At 41.5% G+C, this 20,157-nt stretch overlaps 1 protein-coding gene across 4 annotated transcripts in view; it reads right to left on the bottom strand.

Annotated features, from left to right (window-relative positions):
- EPB41L4A (erythrocyte membrane protein band 4.1 like 4A) overlaps nt 1–17,519 on the bottom strand; it is a 139,402-nt gene extending 121,883 nt beyond the window's left edge. For all 4 annotated transcript variants that reach the window (XM_062600577.1, XM_062600578.1, XM_062600579.1 and 1 more), the window contains exon 1: nt 17,346–17,519. In XM_062600577.1, the coding sequence (XP_062456561.1) occupies nt 17,346–17,444 (99 nt within the window). In that variant the 5' untranslated portion in view covers nt 17,445–17,519. The remainder of the gene's footprint in view (nt 1–17,345) is intronic.
- Nucleotides 17,520–20,157: the final 2,638 nt, after the last annotated feature.

Genomic DNA, 20,157 nt, shown 5'->3' with positions numbered 1-20,157 from the left:
TAGAGACATACTAGAGAACTTCTCAAATGTGAAAGAAGAAAACTGCCTATTACGCACAGTCAAGTCCTTCAAAGCTTCAGCCCAAACAGCAAGTAGCTTTGTCTGTGGAAGAGATGAGTTCACTCTAGAGAAGTTCAGCTTTTCGAACACAGAAGGCTCTTCTAGAGATAGCACATCTTTCTAAAATCATGAGTTTCATCATTTTAGGGGAAAGAAGGAGAAATCATATGAATAAGAAGTAGGAAAGGACACTGGATGCAACAGTGTTTCAGAGATGTCAAAGAACAGATGCACAAAACGAAGCCAACAAGCTTAAAAATTAAGTCTACAGAGAGGAACAGATCTGTCTAGCTGCAGGCATTTTATTATTTTTTTAAGGGTAGAGGGGCCAGGAAATTGGTAAAGCTAATGGGGAGGTTTGTTCACATATTTTTTGCTTTGCTTCTGTTTTGTGGATGGTTTTTTAGTCAGTCCCCACTCTTTGAGGTAAAATAAAACACCAGATTTTTGCCTGAGCACATTTCTAGTCTTGAAGATCCTCTCAGAACTTCTGACAAAGAACTGTATGAGAACTTATATCTGGTAGAATGACTTATATCTGGCAAGATCAATTTTGACCAAAATATAAAATAGTCCTTTCTCACTGCTCAAATCACTAGTCCCTTCTATTCTCCTACCATCATCCTCATTTACAGGGAAATGCCGCACAGATGACTTCCAAAATACTGTTGTTCACTGTGTTAGGGATTGTAACAAACACATCAGATAATCCTTAAACTCCCCAAACTTACAGTCAAAATAATGAAACAAAACACAATACACCGGAAATGATTTCCACCAATCTGCAGTGCAAGGATTTGAAGTATAGACTCCCCCAAGGGCACCCGGGAAGACTGGCAGAAGCCAAAACTGCACACCTCTCCTTTACATATCATCTCAAGACTTTGGTCAGCAGACCAGACTTTCCAGTTTTCAGCCTCTCCATCATGATCTTTTGAAGACTTTTTCATATCACATCTGGATTTCTGCTGGATCTCAGCCTGGCTCAATTTAAAGCTGCTCTGGAACACACAATGTTCTGTCAAGCAAATAGCTCCAGGAGCAGCCAGGATGAAGCACAGAGATAATGATACACATTTGAAAAGTCTGTTGCCGTTTGGAACAGCAGAGGGAGAAGCCATCAAAGCTTTTGCCGAGTCAAAAGGTCAGAGCCTGCCTGCATGGGGACTCTCAAAAGAGCACAGCAGAACAGTAACCCTTAGAGGAACAACCTTAGTTGATCTGCTGCACACAGTGGGAAAAAAAAAATCTATGCACAACCTTTTACCTGTGGTCAAAATCACTGCTCAAAGTTTTTGCTTTTGTATCATTGATAGTGATGGGTAGATGCTGTCCTTGCTGCAAGGCCTCTGCCTCTGGCCCACGCTCTCACTTAGCTGACTAGGCAAAAACAGACTGATCAAAGGGAGGGGGACACTGAGCAGATTGTTTAGATGAACTTAGGCCTTTTGTTTCATGATCAGGGAAGGGGAAAAAAAGAGAAAGAGCAGCACTAGTCAAGTGAGACAAAGGGGATTTTCAAAGTAGGGTTTTTAAATGAGAGCACACAGCAGAAACAAAGGGAAAGTTTCACAGGGTTACGCAAAAAGCATTGGGCAGAAAAAAAAACAGCTAAGGTTAAAGCAAACCAGTCTTGATACTTTGTCTAGGTATGTGAATCTCAGCGAGTGGCTGAAGGCATCTAAATATAGCCCAATGCCCCACACAGGCATACGCTTCGTCATTGTAGGTGCCAGACAACTGTCTTGGGTACCTGTCCCTTCCCAAAGTCAAAGATGTCTGCCATTTCCTAGTACAGTTTTTTAACATCCTATAAAGTAGCATGCTATAAAACATTAAGGATCAAATATACACTGGGCACAGACCCACTGAAGTTAGGAAAAATTAAAGTAGCTTAAATGAAAACAAAACTGATCCTCGTTAGGTAATGGAGAAAGCTTCCTAACATAGACGAGGAACGAAGCACTGTAACCAACATCATTATAAATTGCCTATGTGACTACATGACCTAGTTCTACCCCTGGTGTTCTACACAGGGGACTCTAGCTGCTGACAAATGATGGCTTTAGCTTCAAGGGGGGGGAGGGAGGGGAAGCCTGCAAAATCACAAAGCTTTCTTTAATTCTGAACTTCCTCATAGAAATATGCAGGCTTACTGGTTTTAGGAGTCAGCAGGGTTCATGTTTTTGAGTTTCTCTGCAACTATGACAACAGAAAGTACACATTATTTTCAAAGAGAGCAAGAAAGAAAATCCAAGATTTTGCATTGAAGAAAACACCAACATGAAATTTATGATTAGGATTGCTGTCTGAAACACTGTGGATTTCAAGCCTTCCTCAAGACTCAAAGACCCTAAAAAGATAGTTGTGTAAAGTGAAGTACAGCTACTGCAACCTGTGCAGGCTCTTTGCCAACAGCAAATGAAAGGTAATGCAACTAACTTAATCCTCTCACTGCAGTCTAAACAAAACTGAATTACCAAATATTTGATACTCATGCACACAGATAGCTACTGCCACTAACATATGTTACATTATTAACTTACAACATCTTGACCATGTGCCCAAACCTTTAGGTAGAAACTTGTAAGAACCAGTAGAGCCCACATGGGTTGCACGCAAGTAAACAACCGATATGTTCCAGTCTCACTAAGGAACTTAATTTTAGGCAGGGTATACACCTACCCGAATCACCTGGCCTAGGACTCTGAACTCTATACCACTACATTAATGACCGTGATAGTCAAATCTTCCTTTTGAAAAGCAATTCTAGCATGTTCAGCACCATAATTATTCACATAGGCTAAGGGCAAATGTTTCTTTATGCCAGCAGCAGCTATTCCTTAAAACTGTCAAATCCACATTTAATTACCTAGGATTTTTTTTTTTTAATACAGCCTCAACAGCATAAAATCCTCTAACTTTTGTTTCTACCACTGAATAAGAAAATACCAACTCAATTACTAAGATGCTGCTTTGCACTTTTAGCTCATGGGTCTAACTCTCATACATCAGGCATCATAGAGGCAACTTGATGTAAATGATACTGGTGGACTGATACTTTCCAAATGGTAGTTCAGGCCTTGAGACAGATTTTCAACAATATGCAAATGCCTAAGGATGCGGATGGGTGCCAAGCAGAAGCTCTAGAAATAAATGCTTTGGAAATACTCTTACACATCCAAATAATTTTGAAAATATATATCATGTCTATATCCTTCATGTACAGTTGGAGCCTACTTAATGTGACACAATTTAATCCTTTTTGACATCAAAAGGCAGGATCCTCCTCTCTTCTTTTTCACATGCATGATTTGTTGTTTTACCTTGATTTTTTTTTTTTTTTGCTTTGACATTATGGCTCAAATGACCTTTGAGGTAATCTGACAAAGGAAAATATTACTTCTTTCTCTTATAGCAGAACATGTGTGCTGACTAAGGCCTAATTGTTACTTCTACCTGGCTTAATTGAGCTGGATAAAGATTCCTGCGTAACTTGAGGACATATTTCCCAATAGAAGCAAAAGCCTAGAACTAGAACAAACCTTGGTTCAAATAACAAGTGTTTTCAAGCAGGTCCAGCCTTCTACCTAAAACCAAGTAGACTAAGACATTCTTGGTCACAAAAAAATCATCCGTTTCCCCAGGGTTCAAAACCAGTCTGTTATTTCACCAAAGTATTTTTTCTGCTACATATATATATGTAAGTTACAGATAATACTCATTTCAAGTTGCTTTAGGCTTGTACAGTATATACTTTTTCTCATAAAGAACTAGCCTGTAATAAAATAAGCATGATTACAGTGGTGTAACAAAATAGACTGTAGCAAGATGATGCTTTTGTTCTTGAAACTAGTCAGTCAGAAGGAAAATTTTTGCATGCAGACAAAATCTTGAGGGTTTGAAATGAAATGAGTTTGATAGCCTGTGGGTTCTGTGTTTTCAAAAGGTCAGCACTTATTGTGGAATTACCTGCGAGGCTTTTGGCAGACAAGCCATCTTTGCACCTTTGTGTCAGAGACACTTAAAATCCTCTGGCTTGGCTAAAAACAAAGACAGCACCTTGTGCGCACTGCTCCTGGAAGCACTGTGCGTGCACAGCTCCCTCCCAGCCTGCCCCAGCAAAGGGCTGCCAGGTGCTAACCCTAACCTGCTAACTTCCTCACTTGAGGAAGGGTTAAGCTAAATAAGTACAAAATTATTTGTATCTGTATAAACTGCTTCCACACTGTTTTACCTTTATAAATGTTTTAATACAAAAATGTCACACCCAAATCAAAACTGTGATTTCCACACAGGAACCGGATGTACATCAGTCCAAAGCTACCTGTCACATATACCTGTAATTTGGGCAGATTCTTGGTGCTATTTACTCACAGCAGAATTCTACTGTAAATTTTATTATCAAAAGAACAACCCTAGACTAATCAGCTATTCAACTATGTAGAAACAATATTCCCTGAAATCATGACTTGGCCTCTTTTTCTCCTCCATCCTAACCTGTTCCCCTTCTACATTTGTCAATTTACTCACTTGTGCATTGCTTCAGCCCCACACTGACACCCCTCTGGGGCCGGGCTTGCCTTGTAGTACTTTGATGTTTTATCGGTGTGCTCAAGTGCTGGCTTGATTAAAACAATCATCATTTTAAATTTGCGTATGCCCAAAACATTATGAAAATTTGAGTATTAACTTTGTATACCAGCAAACAGCTGTACACTTGAAACAATAATCTCAATTAATCTATTTATAGCCCTTATTGTTAGGAGTAAGGGAGTATAAATGAATAGTCAAAGGTATTGTTTAATTAAATGTGCAGCCCCTTCTTTCAGATTAAAAATGGTTTGTGCTCTTGACAGATAGAATACAAGACTTCCTTTTTGTATACTTTAAACAATCACTACCACAATTTCCTCTGAACTGTTCTGATTCTCCCCTCCTGTTTCAGGCTTAGACAGAAGAGCTAAAAAGAATCATGTTTTCCCCTGCATTATGATTTTTTTTTCTTGTTGAAAGCTCGTATTGAATACAAAACACCTATCAGGCGGGTCAAGTTTCCTGTCCCCTGTAACTGTTCCTAATAATGGTCTAAACTGACTCCCCAAGGCAAGCGTGTTTGTATGCACCAGGAACTTACAGAGCCAACACCTGCTCCTTAAAGGCACTTTACACTTTGCTAGCTCCTGTAATTTACTGGTGGAATACACTCGCTTGCTTCGCTTCCCGTATGCTCAGCCATCAGCATTCAAAATTCAATTACTCAACATTTCTACAGTCCAACTGGATTTTCTTATCCCATATTCCTTCTACATGCAAGAAGAGGAACACGAATCTGAGCAAGCTTGAGAAAGGAGGTAATAAGCAACAGTCTGTTACATGTCCTTCTTCTCACAGGTAAGACTGAGCCTACTCTGCTCTATGCAGCGAGATTTATGCATGAAGAAATGCCTATTAACGTGAAGAATCAAACCCTCTGCAGGCAAAGGCAGAAGGCATTCCACTAAATTCAGGAGAAGTACATCAATTCACTGGTGGATTAGATACAAATACACGCAATAAATAATCACATCCAGTATGAAGATGGGTGTAGTATAGTGTACATTTATATAGCTTCTGAAGATAGGAGAATGCAATTATGAACACTAGCTTGTACTTTTGTTACTCTTCAGTGCATGTCAAACTTCAATACAGCAGCCATATAGAAACAGGGCTGTTTTGAGTCATCAGCAAGGGAAAGCACACTGTAAGTTCAAATAAACAGAAGAAAGATTCACTTAGATTTTTGATCTTGGAGTTTCATTACATGCATTATTTGTTTACAAAAAGTTCTGGATTAAGATTCTTGGAGAGAGGTTTCTGTATGTGTAACACAGTTATGTCACATGCAGCATCCTAAGGACTTCTTTATGCTGCCCTACTGCAAAGCTTCAACCCTGACCTATGCAGCACTCATGGACCCCTCCCCCCCCCAAAAAAAAAACCCTATATAAAAAGAAACTCTATATAATAAAAAGTATACTATTTTTGGTTAATCTTCAGTGAACTTCATGCAGCTAGTTTAGTCACCCCCACCTCCTCCCCCCAAAAATCAAATTTCTCTCTCAACAAAGAAAGATGACCAAATGAGAAGCATACTTTCCTGTGGGACTTTTGTTTTCTTCTGGAGTTTCTGTATGCTGAATTAAAAATTTTGGGGTGTTACAAAAACTTGAACAGGACAGATCTATGCAAAGAGAGACTTACAACAAAAGAAAGCAAGTTCTGTGAAACTTTTTTTCCTTTTGACATTTTATAGATTCTCTGTCCAACATCTTTCTTCCACCAACACCACTCCAACTTCTGTACACATACACAAAATCAAACCCAAACCTACTATTTTTCTGACCAACCAGGCTGTCTTTTGTTCACCTATTACAAAGCAGCAGGGGTCATAAACAAACACAGTTTGCCTTGCCGTCCAAAGACTTCAGGAGACAGCTCACAAAAATGGCTTCTATCATAGATTTTTTTCAGGAAAGGAAGAAAAGAGAAAAAAATAGCTCTAGAATCACTGAATAAAGTCATGAAAGTAACAAACAGGTCTCATGCTCAAAACAGTCAAACTCAAGATGTGAACTCTGATGAAAGGCCAAGGATGACAAAGAAATGTTTAACTTCTTTTATTTAAAAGGTAGTAAGTTTATACATTTCTTTTATGTGAACAACAGCTAACATCTTTGAACAAGATCTAACACATTTTATTTTCAGCATCAACATTCATTAATTGAACCTGCTAGCAGAAAAATCAGGTCCAATTTGGCACCTCTTGAAGCTGGTGCCAAAACATGCTAGAACACCTACCGTCTTCTCTGGAATTGAACGTGGCTTCTCCATTTCAAGCATTCCCAAAGCAGGGAAGGGGTTTGCTAACTCACTACTGCTTTCACAAGAAAAAGAAATGTTATTACCAAATCACTGTTCTGAGGGGAAAGGATTGGCTTTTGTCAGCGCAGCCCAGAGACAGACTAAGAACTGAAAGAACGAGAAGGCCAAGAGCATTTTCTGAATAGTAAATCTTATCCAAACCTCCTTGGAGAGTTGGGAGAACAAAGAATACAGATGCTCTGTTTTCAGAGGAAGACAGTTGGTAGAGATGATTTTAAAGGCACTATAATTTGTTAAGTCTTACACAGAAGAACACAACTCAAAATAGTCCAGAATAAGCGATATCTTTAAAAGAGACCAAAAGCTTTTGTCTCCAAATACATTACCATAGCTTTAGAGTTTGCTGTGCTCCAGGTGAAGAAAGCACATGTTGAAAAGTAAACTGAATTATTCAGACAATCTGAATGTTATATATGAAAAGGCACATGTTTTGAAACATCTAGGTCCTGCTGAGGGACTTTTGGAGAGAAAAAAAGAATAGGGGAAAAAGTACGCCGAAGAATCGGACATCACTTCAGAACAGAAGCAAAATATTTAACCTTTTGAACTTACGTGCTTTCTTCCATCCTGAAAATATTATTTAAGTAATACCTTTAAGCCAACTCCCTCCCCAAAGCAGCCAATGCAAATTAAACCTAAAAAGCTGAGGACAAGCGAGCACATTCAAACACCTCTTCAAAAGGGTTCCATTGCAGGGTCCTGTGACTTTCCTCCCTTCCTCCTCAGAAGGAAGAGAGATGTGAGAAAAGCTTTTTGCAAGCGTATCCATGCGGTCAATTTGAACGTCTCTCTAATTTAGCTAGGGCCTTTGCCTTCTGATCCCAGATACTGAACTTAAGGTACCTTTATCCCATGTTCCCTTCTAAGGTGTCCTGATTTCCTCCAAAAGAAGATCCAAGCACAGCTGTCAGGATCCTTTGCTGCATGGGCCAAAGACAAATAGCTTGGCTTCAGCTGCTCAAGCTGGGCTTCAACACTATCCAGCCATCCATGCACCTTTAAAGCACCCTGATATACATAACCCACACTTCAATCTCATGTTATGAAAATCAGCATTATGATGGTCTGAGACTCAGTTCTTTCTTTTTCTTCTGGCATACTGAACAAACAAACCAACCACATATGCACTGAATTGTCTTTCAGCATCAAGGGGGCTTCAAATGAGCCCCAGAAGAGCAGCTCTGGGCTGCATGCAACACGGTGCAGATGTGGTCAGTCTGCACCATTGAGTCTAGGATGCTGCTCACTCCTTCATATTGTCTACCCAGATAGTACAGACATGGCCATAGAGAACCACAAAAAACTTGAGATTCTTTAGGTTCCTCAGCATGAGCAAAACCTGAAAAAGTAGTAGTAGCCACAGTTTTCCAGCCTCACACTTAATATACTCGATTCTATAAAACAGGTGACTCCTTCCAATAACTCTGTCAAGACAGACTATCCTATTTTGTAAACATCAGGCATCTTCTATACTATCGACAAATACATAGCACCATAAAAACAGAAGAATTAGAGCAGAAGCAAGGCCCAGTGCTGCAGTCTTCTGTCTTTGATGGCAGCCAACACCAGCAAGTTTTGAGGATGGTTTAAGCAGCCCCCAGTACACAGATGTGCAAAAACCTGTTCTTATATTATGCTTCATATTAATAATCAGAGATAACCTTGTTTCAGAAGGCATATCTAACCACATGCTTCAGGTTTTAAATCAGAGCTGAAGTTATGCTTCATTATTCACATTAAGTGTTCTTCTCCTTTTTTGAATCCTGAATAGTTAGCTTCACCAGTTTCCTATGGTAATCACGCATGGCATAAATACACGTTTATATACTAAAGATTGGAATGCCTCCTCTTAAAAGACTACTTTTGTTTCAGCATTTTGAGCCAAAAAACTAAACCCCATTATATTCTTTCTACCCACCATTCATTCACAGAATAGGAAAGAAGGCATTTTTTGCAAGGTTTTTACATTGTGACACTGAGAATCTGAATAAAACTGATTTATGAGAAAGATTAATTATAAAGGAGATCCTTAACATTCTTACAGCATTGATACCTAAATAGTGGATTTTAATATTTTTAGTGACACTACAAATAATGTATTCTGATCTCAGATTGGTACAAAGACTTTATCCCTAAGTGCACTCAGTACTCATTTTCTGGGAGCACAGTAGAGGTAGTAAAGTATGAGGCCATTCATTCTCAAACTGGCTCACTCAACTACATACAGATTTTACCCACCTATCTGAAACCTCCAGAAATAAACCTAGAGGAAGACAGATTGTCTCCTTGTCTGACTTTGAGAACCATTTTCCACCCTGCGAAGTATAGAAGGTAGATACTAACAAATAAGTATGTACATGAACCATACAAAATACAGTCCACTTTTCCCTCTACATTATTATCCATGACTATGAAACAATGAATTTAAATATTTTAATTGTAAACTGAAGTAGCTGGATTTCATAGAATTTCCCTTATTAAACATATCTAACAAAAATAACAGCTAGGACAGACTATTTGTCAATTATTTACATTTCCTTCATATTACACCAAGTAAGAATACAGATTTAACCAGGGTGATGAGATAGAAGAAGCTGTTTAAAAGCAATCATTACAAACTTCTGGATTTTTTTTTTTTTTAAGAAAAAAAAATGGTTGTGTACGTTAATGAAGCATGAAGTTTAATGAAGATAGCCATGAACAGTGATTCAAAAAGACCTACAAAGGCATTTTAAATTTTACTTGTTATTTTCTATGTTGTTTTACACTATCGATTTTTGGAATTGAAACTACTGAGGTTTCTCCTTTCTACCTCTGAAAAGGAAATACTAAATAACATTTCACAGAAGTTTTCTCTGCTTGTCATCACAGCATTTCTTTTCCTCTCTCATTGATATTCCCAACTCTATTTCTCTATATATATTTCTGATCTCTCAATACTATTACAATTCTTTTCCTTCTTTCAAATACAGAATGCAGATCCATTTGCTGATGCAGTGCTGCTGCCTGTGGTCCCTAGACTCCTTAGACAGGACTATTCTGACCCTTTTTCTTATAGATAAGAACCTGCCTCCCAAAGAGTCACTGAACACAGTCAACTTATGTCTAGTGGAGATGACAGTAAAAACATGGCAGGGTTTATGGTGGTATATAAATCTCTAAAAATGACTGTTCAAATTTTAGCTGAAAAAAAACGAACAAAAAACCCACATAGACTATTTTATAGTGACAAACAAAGCAATCCAGCCTTCTGTCAGAGATAAAAGCACACATTCCCCACTCGGCAAAACAGGCAGGTTCCCCCCTCACTAGTGCAACAAAACCGAAGGCGCAGAGCGCTCCCTGTGCAACACTTGCGTTGGCTTCCCACCACTGACTGACAGCCCGGGCGATCTCGGGCACGGCCCTCGGACCTTCGGGCAGCAAGCCCCCGCGGGGGTCTGCCGCCCCCAACGCGCCGCGCAACCGAGACAGTGGGAACAAAAGCACGAATAGTCAATACTGAAATTACCACCTTGATTTTAAACTATGACATTAAATGGGGAGGATGTAAGCGCAAGAGCTGATCAATAAGGACAGTATCTAAAATGTGTGCTAAAAAAATGCAGTCTGCAAAATTTACCCAGATGTTGAAGTATGATTATACACTTGCAAAGAGCTCACTTTTGAATAAAATGTAGCTAATTTGTCTCTTCTACCATTACAAAGGTGAAATTCCCCCAAGAAAAATAAGGACTGAAACTAAAAAAAAAAAAAAATCTGACAAGATCCAAGAAAGGAAAAATGTATCAGTAATCTCTCATCTTTCTAACAAAAAACAGATATTAGTAACCATGCAGCACGATCCATACACAATTTCTCATTTTCTCATACATGTTCAATATCATCTTGGCAACAGAAATTTTATACTGCAAAGTGACCAAAAACTACAGCTTCATAATTAAATTCTCTTTCTGAAGCATCTCCTCTGTTACGCAGTTTCTTGAAGAGTTCCCCTGATATCATGTGGTCCCAATTCTTAGCGATTTTCTTTCTTGAGGGGGAGGGGAAGGGCTGCAGTTCTGCAGTTGAATTTTATTTTACAACTAGTAACTTTAATAACCTAAAATAAATAAAACATCAACTGATGCCATTTAAATAATAAATACTCTAAGGCAAGAAATGTTAGCTTCAAGTTACAGAAAACCGGAAGAAAGCTTAATAAAAGGGCCACCTCACACAGTTTACATTTGCCCTGATTATATTAAGAAATTATTGCCCATTAAAACCACCAAAACAGACCCTTCTGACAATATTATTGCTCAAAGCTCAGGCTGACTAAGAGGTAACTTCATTTAAAAGTTAATGGATTTCCTTCTCACTGTCATGCTGGTTTCATTAATTTAGTTAAGTGCACCTAGGGAAAATAAAGTGTCTCAGTGTTCATTTATTATATGGTTATTCCCTGGTGTATTTCAAAATTGCTGGTCTCATCTGTAAAGATACTGGTGAAATTAGTAATTTATTTCAAATATGTGACAGTAATTTTGAGGAGCAGTTAATTTATAGTAAGGTTTGTGAAACCCTTTGTTTCTTTCATTCCTTTTTTTTTTTTTTTTACTAGAGGATAGAAGTGTGAAAAGGTGCACAAATGTACATGCACCATACTGCACTCCACGTGAAATCAGATTTCTTCATCCTATTTTAAACCTCTTATAAAAACAGAAAGATGCTATTCTTTCTGCAAGCATGCAAGTGCTACAGAGTATAATTAATCTACACTTCTATTTAAAATTATTTTCACTGTCGTTGTTAAAAACGACCCTTAGATCCATTATATCAATGACATTCAAGAAGAAAATATGTATTTACCCACACTGGGAGCTTGACGATATTATATTTAGTTTCCCTGCTGCTACGCAAAAGATGCACACATAACAATAGACTGTAGTTTGGAAACAAAAGAAAAAACAAGGTTGCAAACAAGACTCAGAAACAGTATTTTTAAATTACTAGTTCCATTTTCTTTTTTTAAAAAAAAGAGAGCTAGATTTCAAGACTTCACCATTTCCTTTTTGCCATTTACTTTATACTAACTATTCTTTTCAAAATAACATTCTGAATATCTAAAAGAATTTCTGTCTAGAAAGTATCAATTAATACATACCAAATAGGGCAAAGGGAAAAAAAATACAGGTATCAATGCTTGAGCATTGATATCACAGTTCAGTAGCACAAGGAGGCAAACCACACAGTCTTAAATTGTCATAGATGGAAAGCAGCTACAATCTACCATTGCAGAGATTAAGATTTCTGAAAATATACCTTCATAAAAAGCAAATCTATCACAGAAATATATTTTGATTTTTTTAAAAAGTACAGAAATATACATCAGCAAAAAAATCACTATCAAAAAGGATATATTCCATATTCACCTGGCAAATGACTACCAATCTGACTTTGAATGCCAACTCTCAGTTAGACTCATTAACAAAATATGAGATCTTCCTATTCACAAGGATCTCCTTTCTACTGGTATATGCATTCATTATGCATTTACATGAGAAAGAAAGAGAGAGCCATCATTCATACATTGATTGCCTGGAGTCCCTAGAGTTACATCAGATTACTCCAAAAGCATGTCCCAAATTTTCTGCATGTAGTCTACTCTCTGAAGGCATGTAGTCTGGGACATTTTATGCTGCCCCTCAAAAAATAATCTTTACCATGGAGTGAAAAAAAGATGATGTTTGTTAATTTTTACAAACTCACTGATAACAATCCAAGAAAATACACTAAGAATGTAGCTTACCTGACTACTTCAATATAGTATACTAAATCATTTTGTAAAATACTTCTGGAATATTGGACAATATGTATCATGTTTTGATGAACTCCTTAAAAAAAAAAAAAAAAAAATAAGGAACTAGTCATTTAGCAGATCCTAGCCTCAGTCACTCACTATTTTGAGTGGGTATGTGGGTGGGCGGCTGTGTGCGCATGCATATCTGTGGGCTTTTTGTTTGTTTTTAAAAAGTATGTTGAGATGATGAAATCTGCTTTTAAATTCTTGGATCTCATTTTGTTGAATTCTCAGTAGATCGTCATGCAGAAAAATCAGTCTGCTTACTCCCCAGACAAATGCCACACACGTTCCTTAGAAATTGTGCCCGAGCACATTATATAGAGATTTGGCCTGTAAGTGTAGCCTATAGACTGTGAAATGTAACTCTGTATGGAGGGCCATGCAACTTGTATGTCACAAAATCTTTTAACGCCTTTAAAGACTAAGTGATACGGTGTCCACAATATCACTGTTAGATGGTACTACTGAATAGAATAGTGTTACCTTAACATATACTGCAAATAGTGTCTTCTAAGAAAAAAATAATGCAACTATCCTATCCATTGCTTCTCTTCTTACAAAACTTCTCTGTTGGCCTGTTTTCAAACATATGTCAAATTAAATAGGACTTATATAGCATGGAAATACTGCTCAGAGAGGAATTTCAGGGAATATTTCAAAAGGGCAGTTACCAGAAGGCTTACATCTAACTGGTTTGTGCACTAGAGAAGTAGCTATTTTTTTTTTTTTTGGAAGACTTTTATTCCAACCAAAGAGATAAATAACATAAGATAGCAATGCTTCAAAATATTTTGAACTTCTTCAGGAAGAAGAAAACAAACATGCTTGCCTACGTTACAGGATTCCAGTTCTTCTTTCCTTGACTTCTGAGAACAAATTTGTGCAATGAAACACCAATTTCTTTCTGCAAGGACAATTACTCCACTTCTTAACGAAGGCAACATACAGAATGCATACAACCCATCTGTAGTCATATACAGTATCAAAACACTACTGACATGTTTTGCAACACCAACAAACACTTAGAAGGTAATATCTTACTATAAAACCTGCCTAAATTATTGTTTAGCTATGTGAAGACTAGTCAGAATAAAAGTTCTGGAAAAGCGATTATTTTGCTTCAGTTAAAAGCCAGTTCTTACCCTATCTGGAGGGGAAGGCTTGTAACAACCTGTTTCCTAACTGCTATCCTGAACATCTTTCTTAGAACTTACTCCATCTGATAGTAGGAAAACATGCCTCAATCTGATATCATATACTTTGGTTAGACATATCATCCCAGAACTGGTGAACAGCCTCTAAATTCAAAATATTTTGGACTAATAACTGCCATTGCTTTATTATTTCAAAATACATACTATCAAAATATCTCTCTCTGTGAATGAATTTCAGGGAAACATTAAGAGATACTCAGTGCCCTTTCCTGATTATCTAGCTATTATCAGCTTGCAGTAAACCTAAGACCTGACAACTGATTTCCACGTTTTCATCCAGCAATGGTCTTATCTTAAATCACGAAGACACAAAGGCATAACAGTACCGGTAACAGTAAGAAAACAGAAACAAAATACAAGAAACAAGCATCCATTTGAGCAATTACAAAGACGGGGTCAGCAGTAACACCTCCAGACAAAGTGGCCCAGAGCAGGCTGGCCAGTGCTACCAACCCAGAGGCATGGGGACTTGATTCCTGACTGCAGTGCATGAGCTCGTTGCATGACCTTGGAAAAGTCACTTGACCTCACTGAACCTCAGCTTCCCCACTTGGAAGCAGGAAAAACAATCCTTTCCTTTCCCTGACGAGCTCTTTAAAGCTCTCTCCACAGAGAAGAGTCAAGTATCTCTAAACTGCAGCTGAAGCCTTAATCTTGCATCTCCTCTGCTCACTGTGTTAATCTTAAGTACAACTTAAAGCCCACTTCTGTAGTTCCAAGGAATGCATTAATAAAAAAAATATAATTCCTAAATGCCATACTTCACTGCTTGCAGTTGCTGTCAAACATAGGAAGCCCAGAACTATAACGAAAATACACTGCTTAGTTTGCAAAACTTGATATTGGTACAAACACCAACTTTATGCCTTTAATTCAGATTCACTGAAGAAATCAAGCTGCTTAGGACTCCTAAAGTCATAGAGCTCAGTCTTCCACTCTTTGAAGCAAATAACAGGACTAAATCCACCATAACAAGAACGAACACAGACAGTAAATAGCTATTAAATTGTGGTCTTCATTTCTAGTAGACATGCATCTGCTTCAGAGAAGAGAAGGGAATGGAGTTGCTTTTCTAACCACTTAAAGTCTCTGCATTTGTAATAGTTCAAAATTTGTAAGAGTACCAAAATCTTAAGCTTCCTATGTAGTTATTAAATCCGATAAAAGCGTGAAGACAGAAGACAGACCAGATCCAGGATGTGAAGCTCTAAGAACATCTTTGGTTTAGAAAAAAATACATACAAAAATTTATAATCTGCACCTTGTACAGGTAATGAGTATTATACAATCAAGTAAAATGAGACCCTTCATTTTCAGATGTGTGTATGCTAACAAAGGTTTTAAAACATTTGGAAAAGCTTGTTTTTTTCAAGCTTAAAATGGCAAATGACAGAATATCACAAATTTTAAAAAGTCTGTTTTACTAAAAAATCATCACACAACTGTAATGTAAAACCCTAGAACAAAAGCAACAGAGAAGTGTTCCAAGCAGTTTAAAATGGCACAAGCCACGACTCAGCTCAAAGAGCCCGTTCTGCCCTCCTCCAGCTGTGAAGCAAATCAGGGCACTGACCCAGCTGAAGACTAACCCAGAAAAAGGAAAACCAATGGTTACTCTTCAGCTGGATCTGCAATGCTCTTCACATGCAGCTGTACAAACACTTGTGCTGGTACAAAGGCGAGGGAGAAACACAAAGGTGGAAATGAGTGGCTGGGGAGGGCTGCGCAGTCCCTTTCTGCAAGCTTTTAAAGGCTCGCAGAGCTGCAGTGCTAGGGTGTGGCTCCACATTATACAAATTTAATCCAAAAACCAGACAGCTACAGAAAGGGAGGTTCTCCTTTCCCTAATGTCCCCTGCTGTACAATCCCAGCACCTACCCAAAGTATTAACAAACTTACCTTTCTCTCAGACCAATAAAGCTTTCCAACTCATTTATAACACTCAACAGTTAGACTCAACACAAAGAAGAGGCAGGTGGAACAGGACCAAGCCTTCAGCATCCTACCACAGTCAGACTACACTAACTATGATACGAAACCATACTCGGAGCTAAGCTAGACCCTTCCCAACATTGCAAGTCATCTGTTTTCAAGAATAAGTTACACTTTCAGACCCTTTCTTTCCCACCGAGGCATTAACTTTTATTAGTTAATTAGCTCTGCATAAACCCATTGTCTTTCAAGGTTTGGATTCAGGAAGCCAACCATACGGCTATTTTCAGATTATTCTTTTAATAACCCGATTGTAGACTTATAAGCAACAAAAGTATATATACATGAATAATACATAAACTCACATCTGTACCTATGAAGGTAAGCTTTTCAGAAATGTATAAATTTAAATTCCAAAGTCCCAGTTACGTTTGAGTTCAGAACCTGCCTAGGGACTTGCTTACTACTCTGTGATAAATATGGATTTATGAGCCTATTTACAGACAGTTGATTCTGCAAATCCTGGCAATCCTCAATACATGCAGGGACAGCAGTGTCACAGATTATAGATAAATTTATTCTGGCTCCCTCTCTTCCCCTTTAGATTATTTTTTTCCTCAGTTGTTTCATAAGACGTTAGTTATCGAGCTTAAGCGTTACAGGCTATCGCATGATGGTTTTTATTCTTTGGACGTCTCAACTAAAACAGATTACCCGTTTCCAAGAATTGATTTAGCAGACCGTTTTTCTCCCTGATCCAACCTGGAAACTACGTTCTTATGTTGCAAGTTAATTCAAGTCCCTGGACTTTGGGACAAGAGCTTCAAGCGTCTGCGACATGCCATTTGCAGCCATCACGCTTAACCAAGCCGGACCAAGTGAAGGGCCTTTGGAAGAGTCCCCGCTCTCACGCGCTCCGTCAGCGCTCGTTAGAGCCCGGCAGATGACGGTCGGCAGGGTCCGTGTGCCCTCCGCACGCCTTCCCAGCGGCCCCGCTGCAGCCTGCGGGGCTCGGAGGCGAGGCGGGACGGCCCGCGGCGACGGCGGCACCAAGGGGCACCGCAGCCCGGCGCACCGCCTCCCCCTCCTCTCTTCTCCTCTCCTCCGGCACGTACAATACCGTGCCCGGGTCCGCCTGAGCGCCCGGCACCTGCTCGCTTAAATGAGTCTCTGAAAGTAAACTCGCCAAAGCCACGTCCGCCCAGCGACACGCGTCCTCCCCGTCCGGGTGCCCCGGAGAGACCGCAGCCAAAGTCTCTCGGCCGTTTTCGCCCCTCCAGGGGGATGCCGAGAGCTCCGCCGGGCTGCCGGACGCGGGGGAGCCGCCCGGCCCGGCCCCGGCCCCGGCCGCGCCGCCCGCCTGCGCCTACCTTGATGCCCTGCTGCTGCGTGGTGAGGGTCAGCTTGGACTCGTCCAGGAGCAGAACTTCGCAGTAGAACTCCTCCGGGACGGCGCAGAAACAGCCCATGCCTGCTGCGATGGCCGGGCCGAGGCGGGGAGGAGGGAGGCGCCCCGGGCGGCACCGAGGGCCGGGCCGCGCTCAGCTCCGCGCCTCGCGGCGGGCGGCCGGCAGCGCTAGGGCGCAGCGCGGGGCCCCGCGGGGCCGCCCTCCGCCGCGGCCATCCCGCCGAGGAGCCTGCACGGGAGACGCCGGCAGCGTCCTGTGAGAAATGGGAGAAAACAGCCGCACTAGCGAGGAGCCCGAGGCGCACCCGCGCCTCACCGTCGCGGCGATCCCCCCCCTCCCGCCCCCGGCCGGGGAGGCACCGCGCCGCGCACCCCGCCTCGCCTCCCCTTTGTGTGGAGGAGCGGGCGCCGGGGAGCGCGGCCGCGGGGCGGCGGAGGCCCCCGCCGGGCCCGCCGCTCCCGTGGGCCGCGGAGCCCTCCTAGCGGGGCGCGGCGCGGCGCGGGCGGCCCGCGGCCATGTGCGGCGGGCGCTGTCCGCCGCCGCGGCTCGCCCCCTCCCCTGGCCGCCTCGGCGGCGCGGGGCGAGCGCTGCCAGGGCGACCCAGCCGAGGGGGAAACCCGCCGCCGGTGCCGTCCTCCGCGCGGGGCGGGCGCGGAGCGGCCCGCCACCTGCCCCGCGGCGGGGCCGGGGCCGCCCGGGGCGGGCTGCCCAGCGCCTGCGGCGGCGGCACGGCGCTCCGCCGGCTCGCCCGCCCCGCGCTAGGGGCGCCGCGGCATCCCGCCAGGCACCCGCCGGCGCCGCACCGTGCAGCACCTCGCTGCCCCTCGGCCGGGGCGGCCGCCGGCAGGCCGCGCTCAGCTGTGCCGGCGCCCGCGGGGGAGCGGCTGCCCCGGCGCGGCCGGGCCCGCCCCGGCGGCTCCTGCCACCCGCTCCCCGCGGGCGCGGCGCCGCGGCAGCACTGACCCCTGCTGGGCCGGCGGCGCGGGGCGCCGGGGCAGGCGGCTCCGGGGGGGGGGGGGGGGGGGGGGGAAGGCGGGTAACGTATGTTTTCCCCCCACCACCACTTTGCGAGGAAACGCTTCCCCTGTTAAAAAGAGCCCGGTGAGGGGCCAAAAGAGCTTTAAAAGTAGCCTCGGCAAGAATCTCTTTCCCGGATGTGCTGTTACACACCGGGGCTTGCTACAGATACATTTGGTTTAAAAACCGACAGCCCAGTAATGTAATATATATAGAACATACAAGTTGCAGTTGTCTGCTGTATATAGTTGCTGGAGTTCACACTAGTCCACCTGCATATTTTAATTGCTACACCCATCTATATTCCAGGATCTTTCCCCCTTAGGCAGAAAGTTAAGCCCTTATCCCATAAGTACTTGTGCATTTGCTTAGCTTTGCGTACATGAGTCATTGTATTGAGTACACACAAAGTTTGCATGTGCAAAGTTAAGTATGTGCATAAATGTTTTTTCTTAGTTAACTTGCTCTCATTGCATAGGAGTAGGGCATAAGGAGATTTCTCACTTGACAAACCCTTACTAGATAGGTAGGTAGGTAGGTAAGAGGCTCAGGGAATTCTATCTTGGCATTTAAGCTTCTGCTCTAAATGAGTCAGGCTGCTCCCAGGAGATAACCACTTCTCTCTCCTTGTTTAGTGCAGTGTGCATGTAAATTTGTGCAAGCGAGTCACAGGATCCATGTTACATCCTTACATGAACAGTACTTTCCATGATCAGGAGACAGGACAGATCTGTTAGACCCATATGATCAGTATTATATGTCTTCATAAAAATACAGCCTTTTGAACAAGTTACAGAATATAAAGTAATGCAAAAGCTTGAAAACAAGTTCCTAACTTTTTCATTGGGTATATGTAGTCCAACAATGTCATCCAAACAGCACAAGAGATTTAAGTAAGTTTATTCCTGCTCTTTCTAAACGTATTTTTCAAACACGTTTCTTGAATCTTTCTGACAATCAACAGTCTTCCAGGGAACAGATGGTTCCCTTTTCCTTCTCTTTAGTCTATTTAGATCCATATATCATGCACATCATGACATAAATTACACCTTAAGTCAGTTAAAGTCATTATATGTGTATAAATCACTGATTAATCAAGTGAGAGGGAGGGCTCAGTGAACTCAATCTGTCTTAAAACCTTTAACTATAATTTTAAAATGGTTCATATTGCTAAATCACAATCCCACAGCTGAGCAGCCTAAATGAAGACCAGTCCTGGGTACAAGTAGTCCAAGTAAACTATTTAGTGTGCTCCATTTCTGAAGATCCTTATCAAGCTACTGCACATTTGCTGACTGATCCACAGGGAATATGATATATGCACTCACCATGTTCAGCTGATGCCAGTGTTTTGGGGCATGGAGCTACTAAGACATAAAATCAGCTCCTAACTACCTGCTGCTTGAGTGCATAGCTAACAGCTGATTCATCAGTAGTACCAGAATCTACAATATGAGGGCAGAAGATCCTGGGAGGAGATTCTGGGTTGAAAAGGTGAGGAAATTTGCCAGGAGAGTAGAGGAAGAAAGGATGGAATCTATATTAGGCGATAATGAGCATTGAGGAGCTCAAGGAAGCAAAATAGTTATGATTTGGGAAGTAGGGGGAAATGGAGGACCTCATCTGAGCTTTGCTTGGAACGCCACACTATGTGAGACCAGCTCCAAGTATTTCAATTATCAGGCCAGCTCAGAACTCATAAAAAACTTAAGGTAGTCATCTCTTTTCCAAATCCACCAGGAAACTGAGCTTCCCT

The sequence above is a fragment of the Rhea pennata genome, chromosome Z (genome assembly GCF_028389875.1).
Source record: "Rhea pennata isolate bPtePen1 chromosome Z, bPtePen1.pri, whole genome shotgun sequence".
NCBI classification, from domain to species: Eukaryota; Metazoa; Chordata; class Aves; order Rheiformes; family Rheidae; genus Rhea; species Rhea pennata.
The sequence above is the reverse complement of the archived record's forward strand: the minus strand, read 5'-3'. Positions and strand labels throughout refer to the sequence as shown.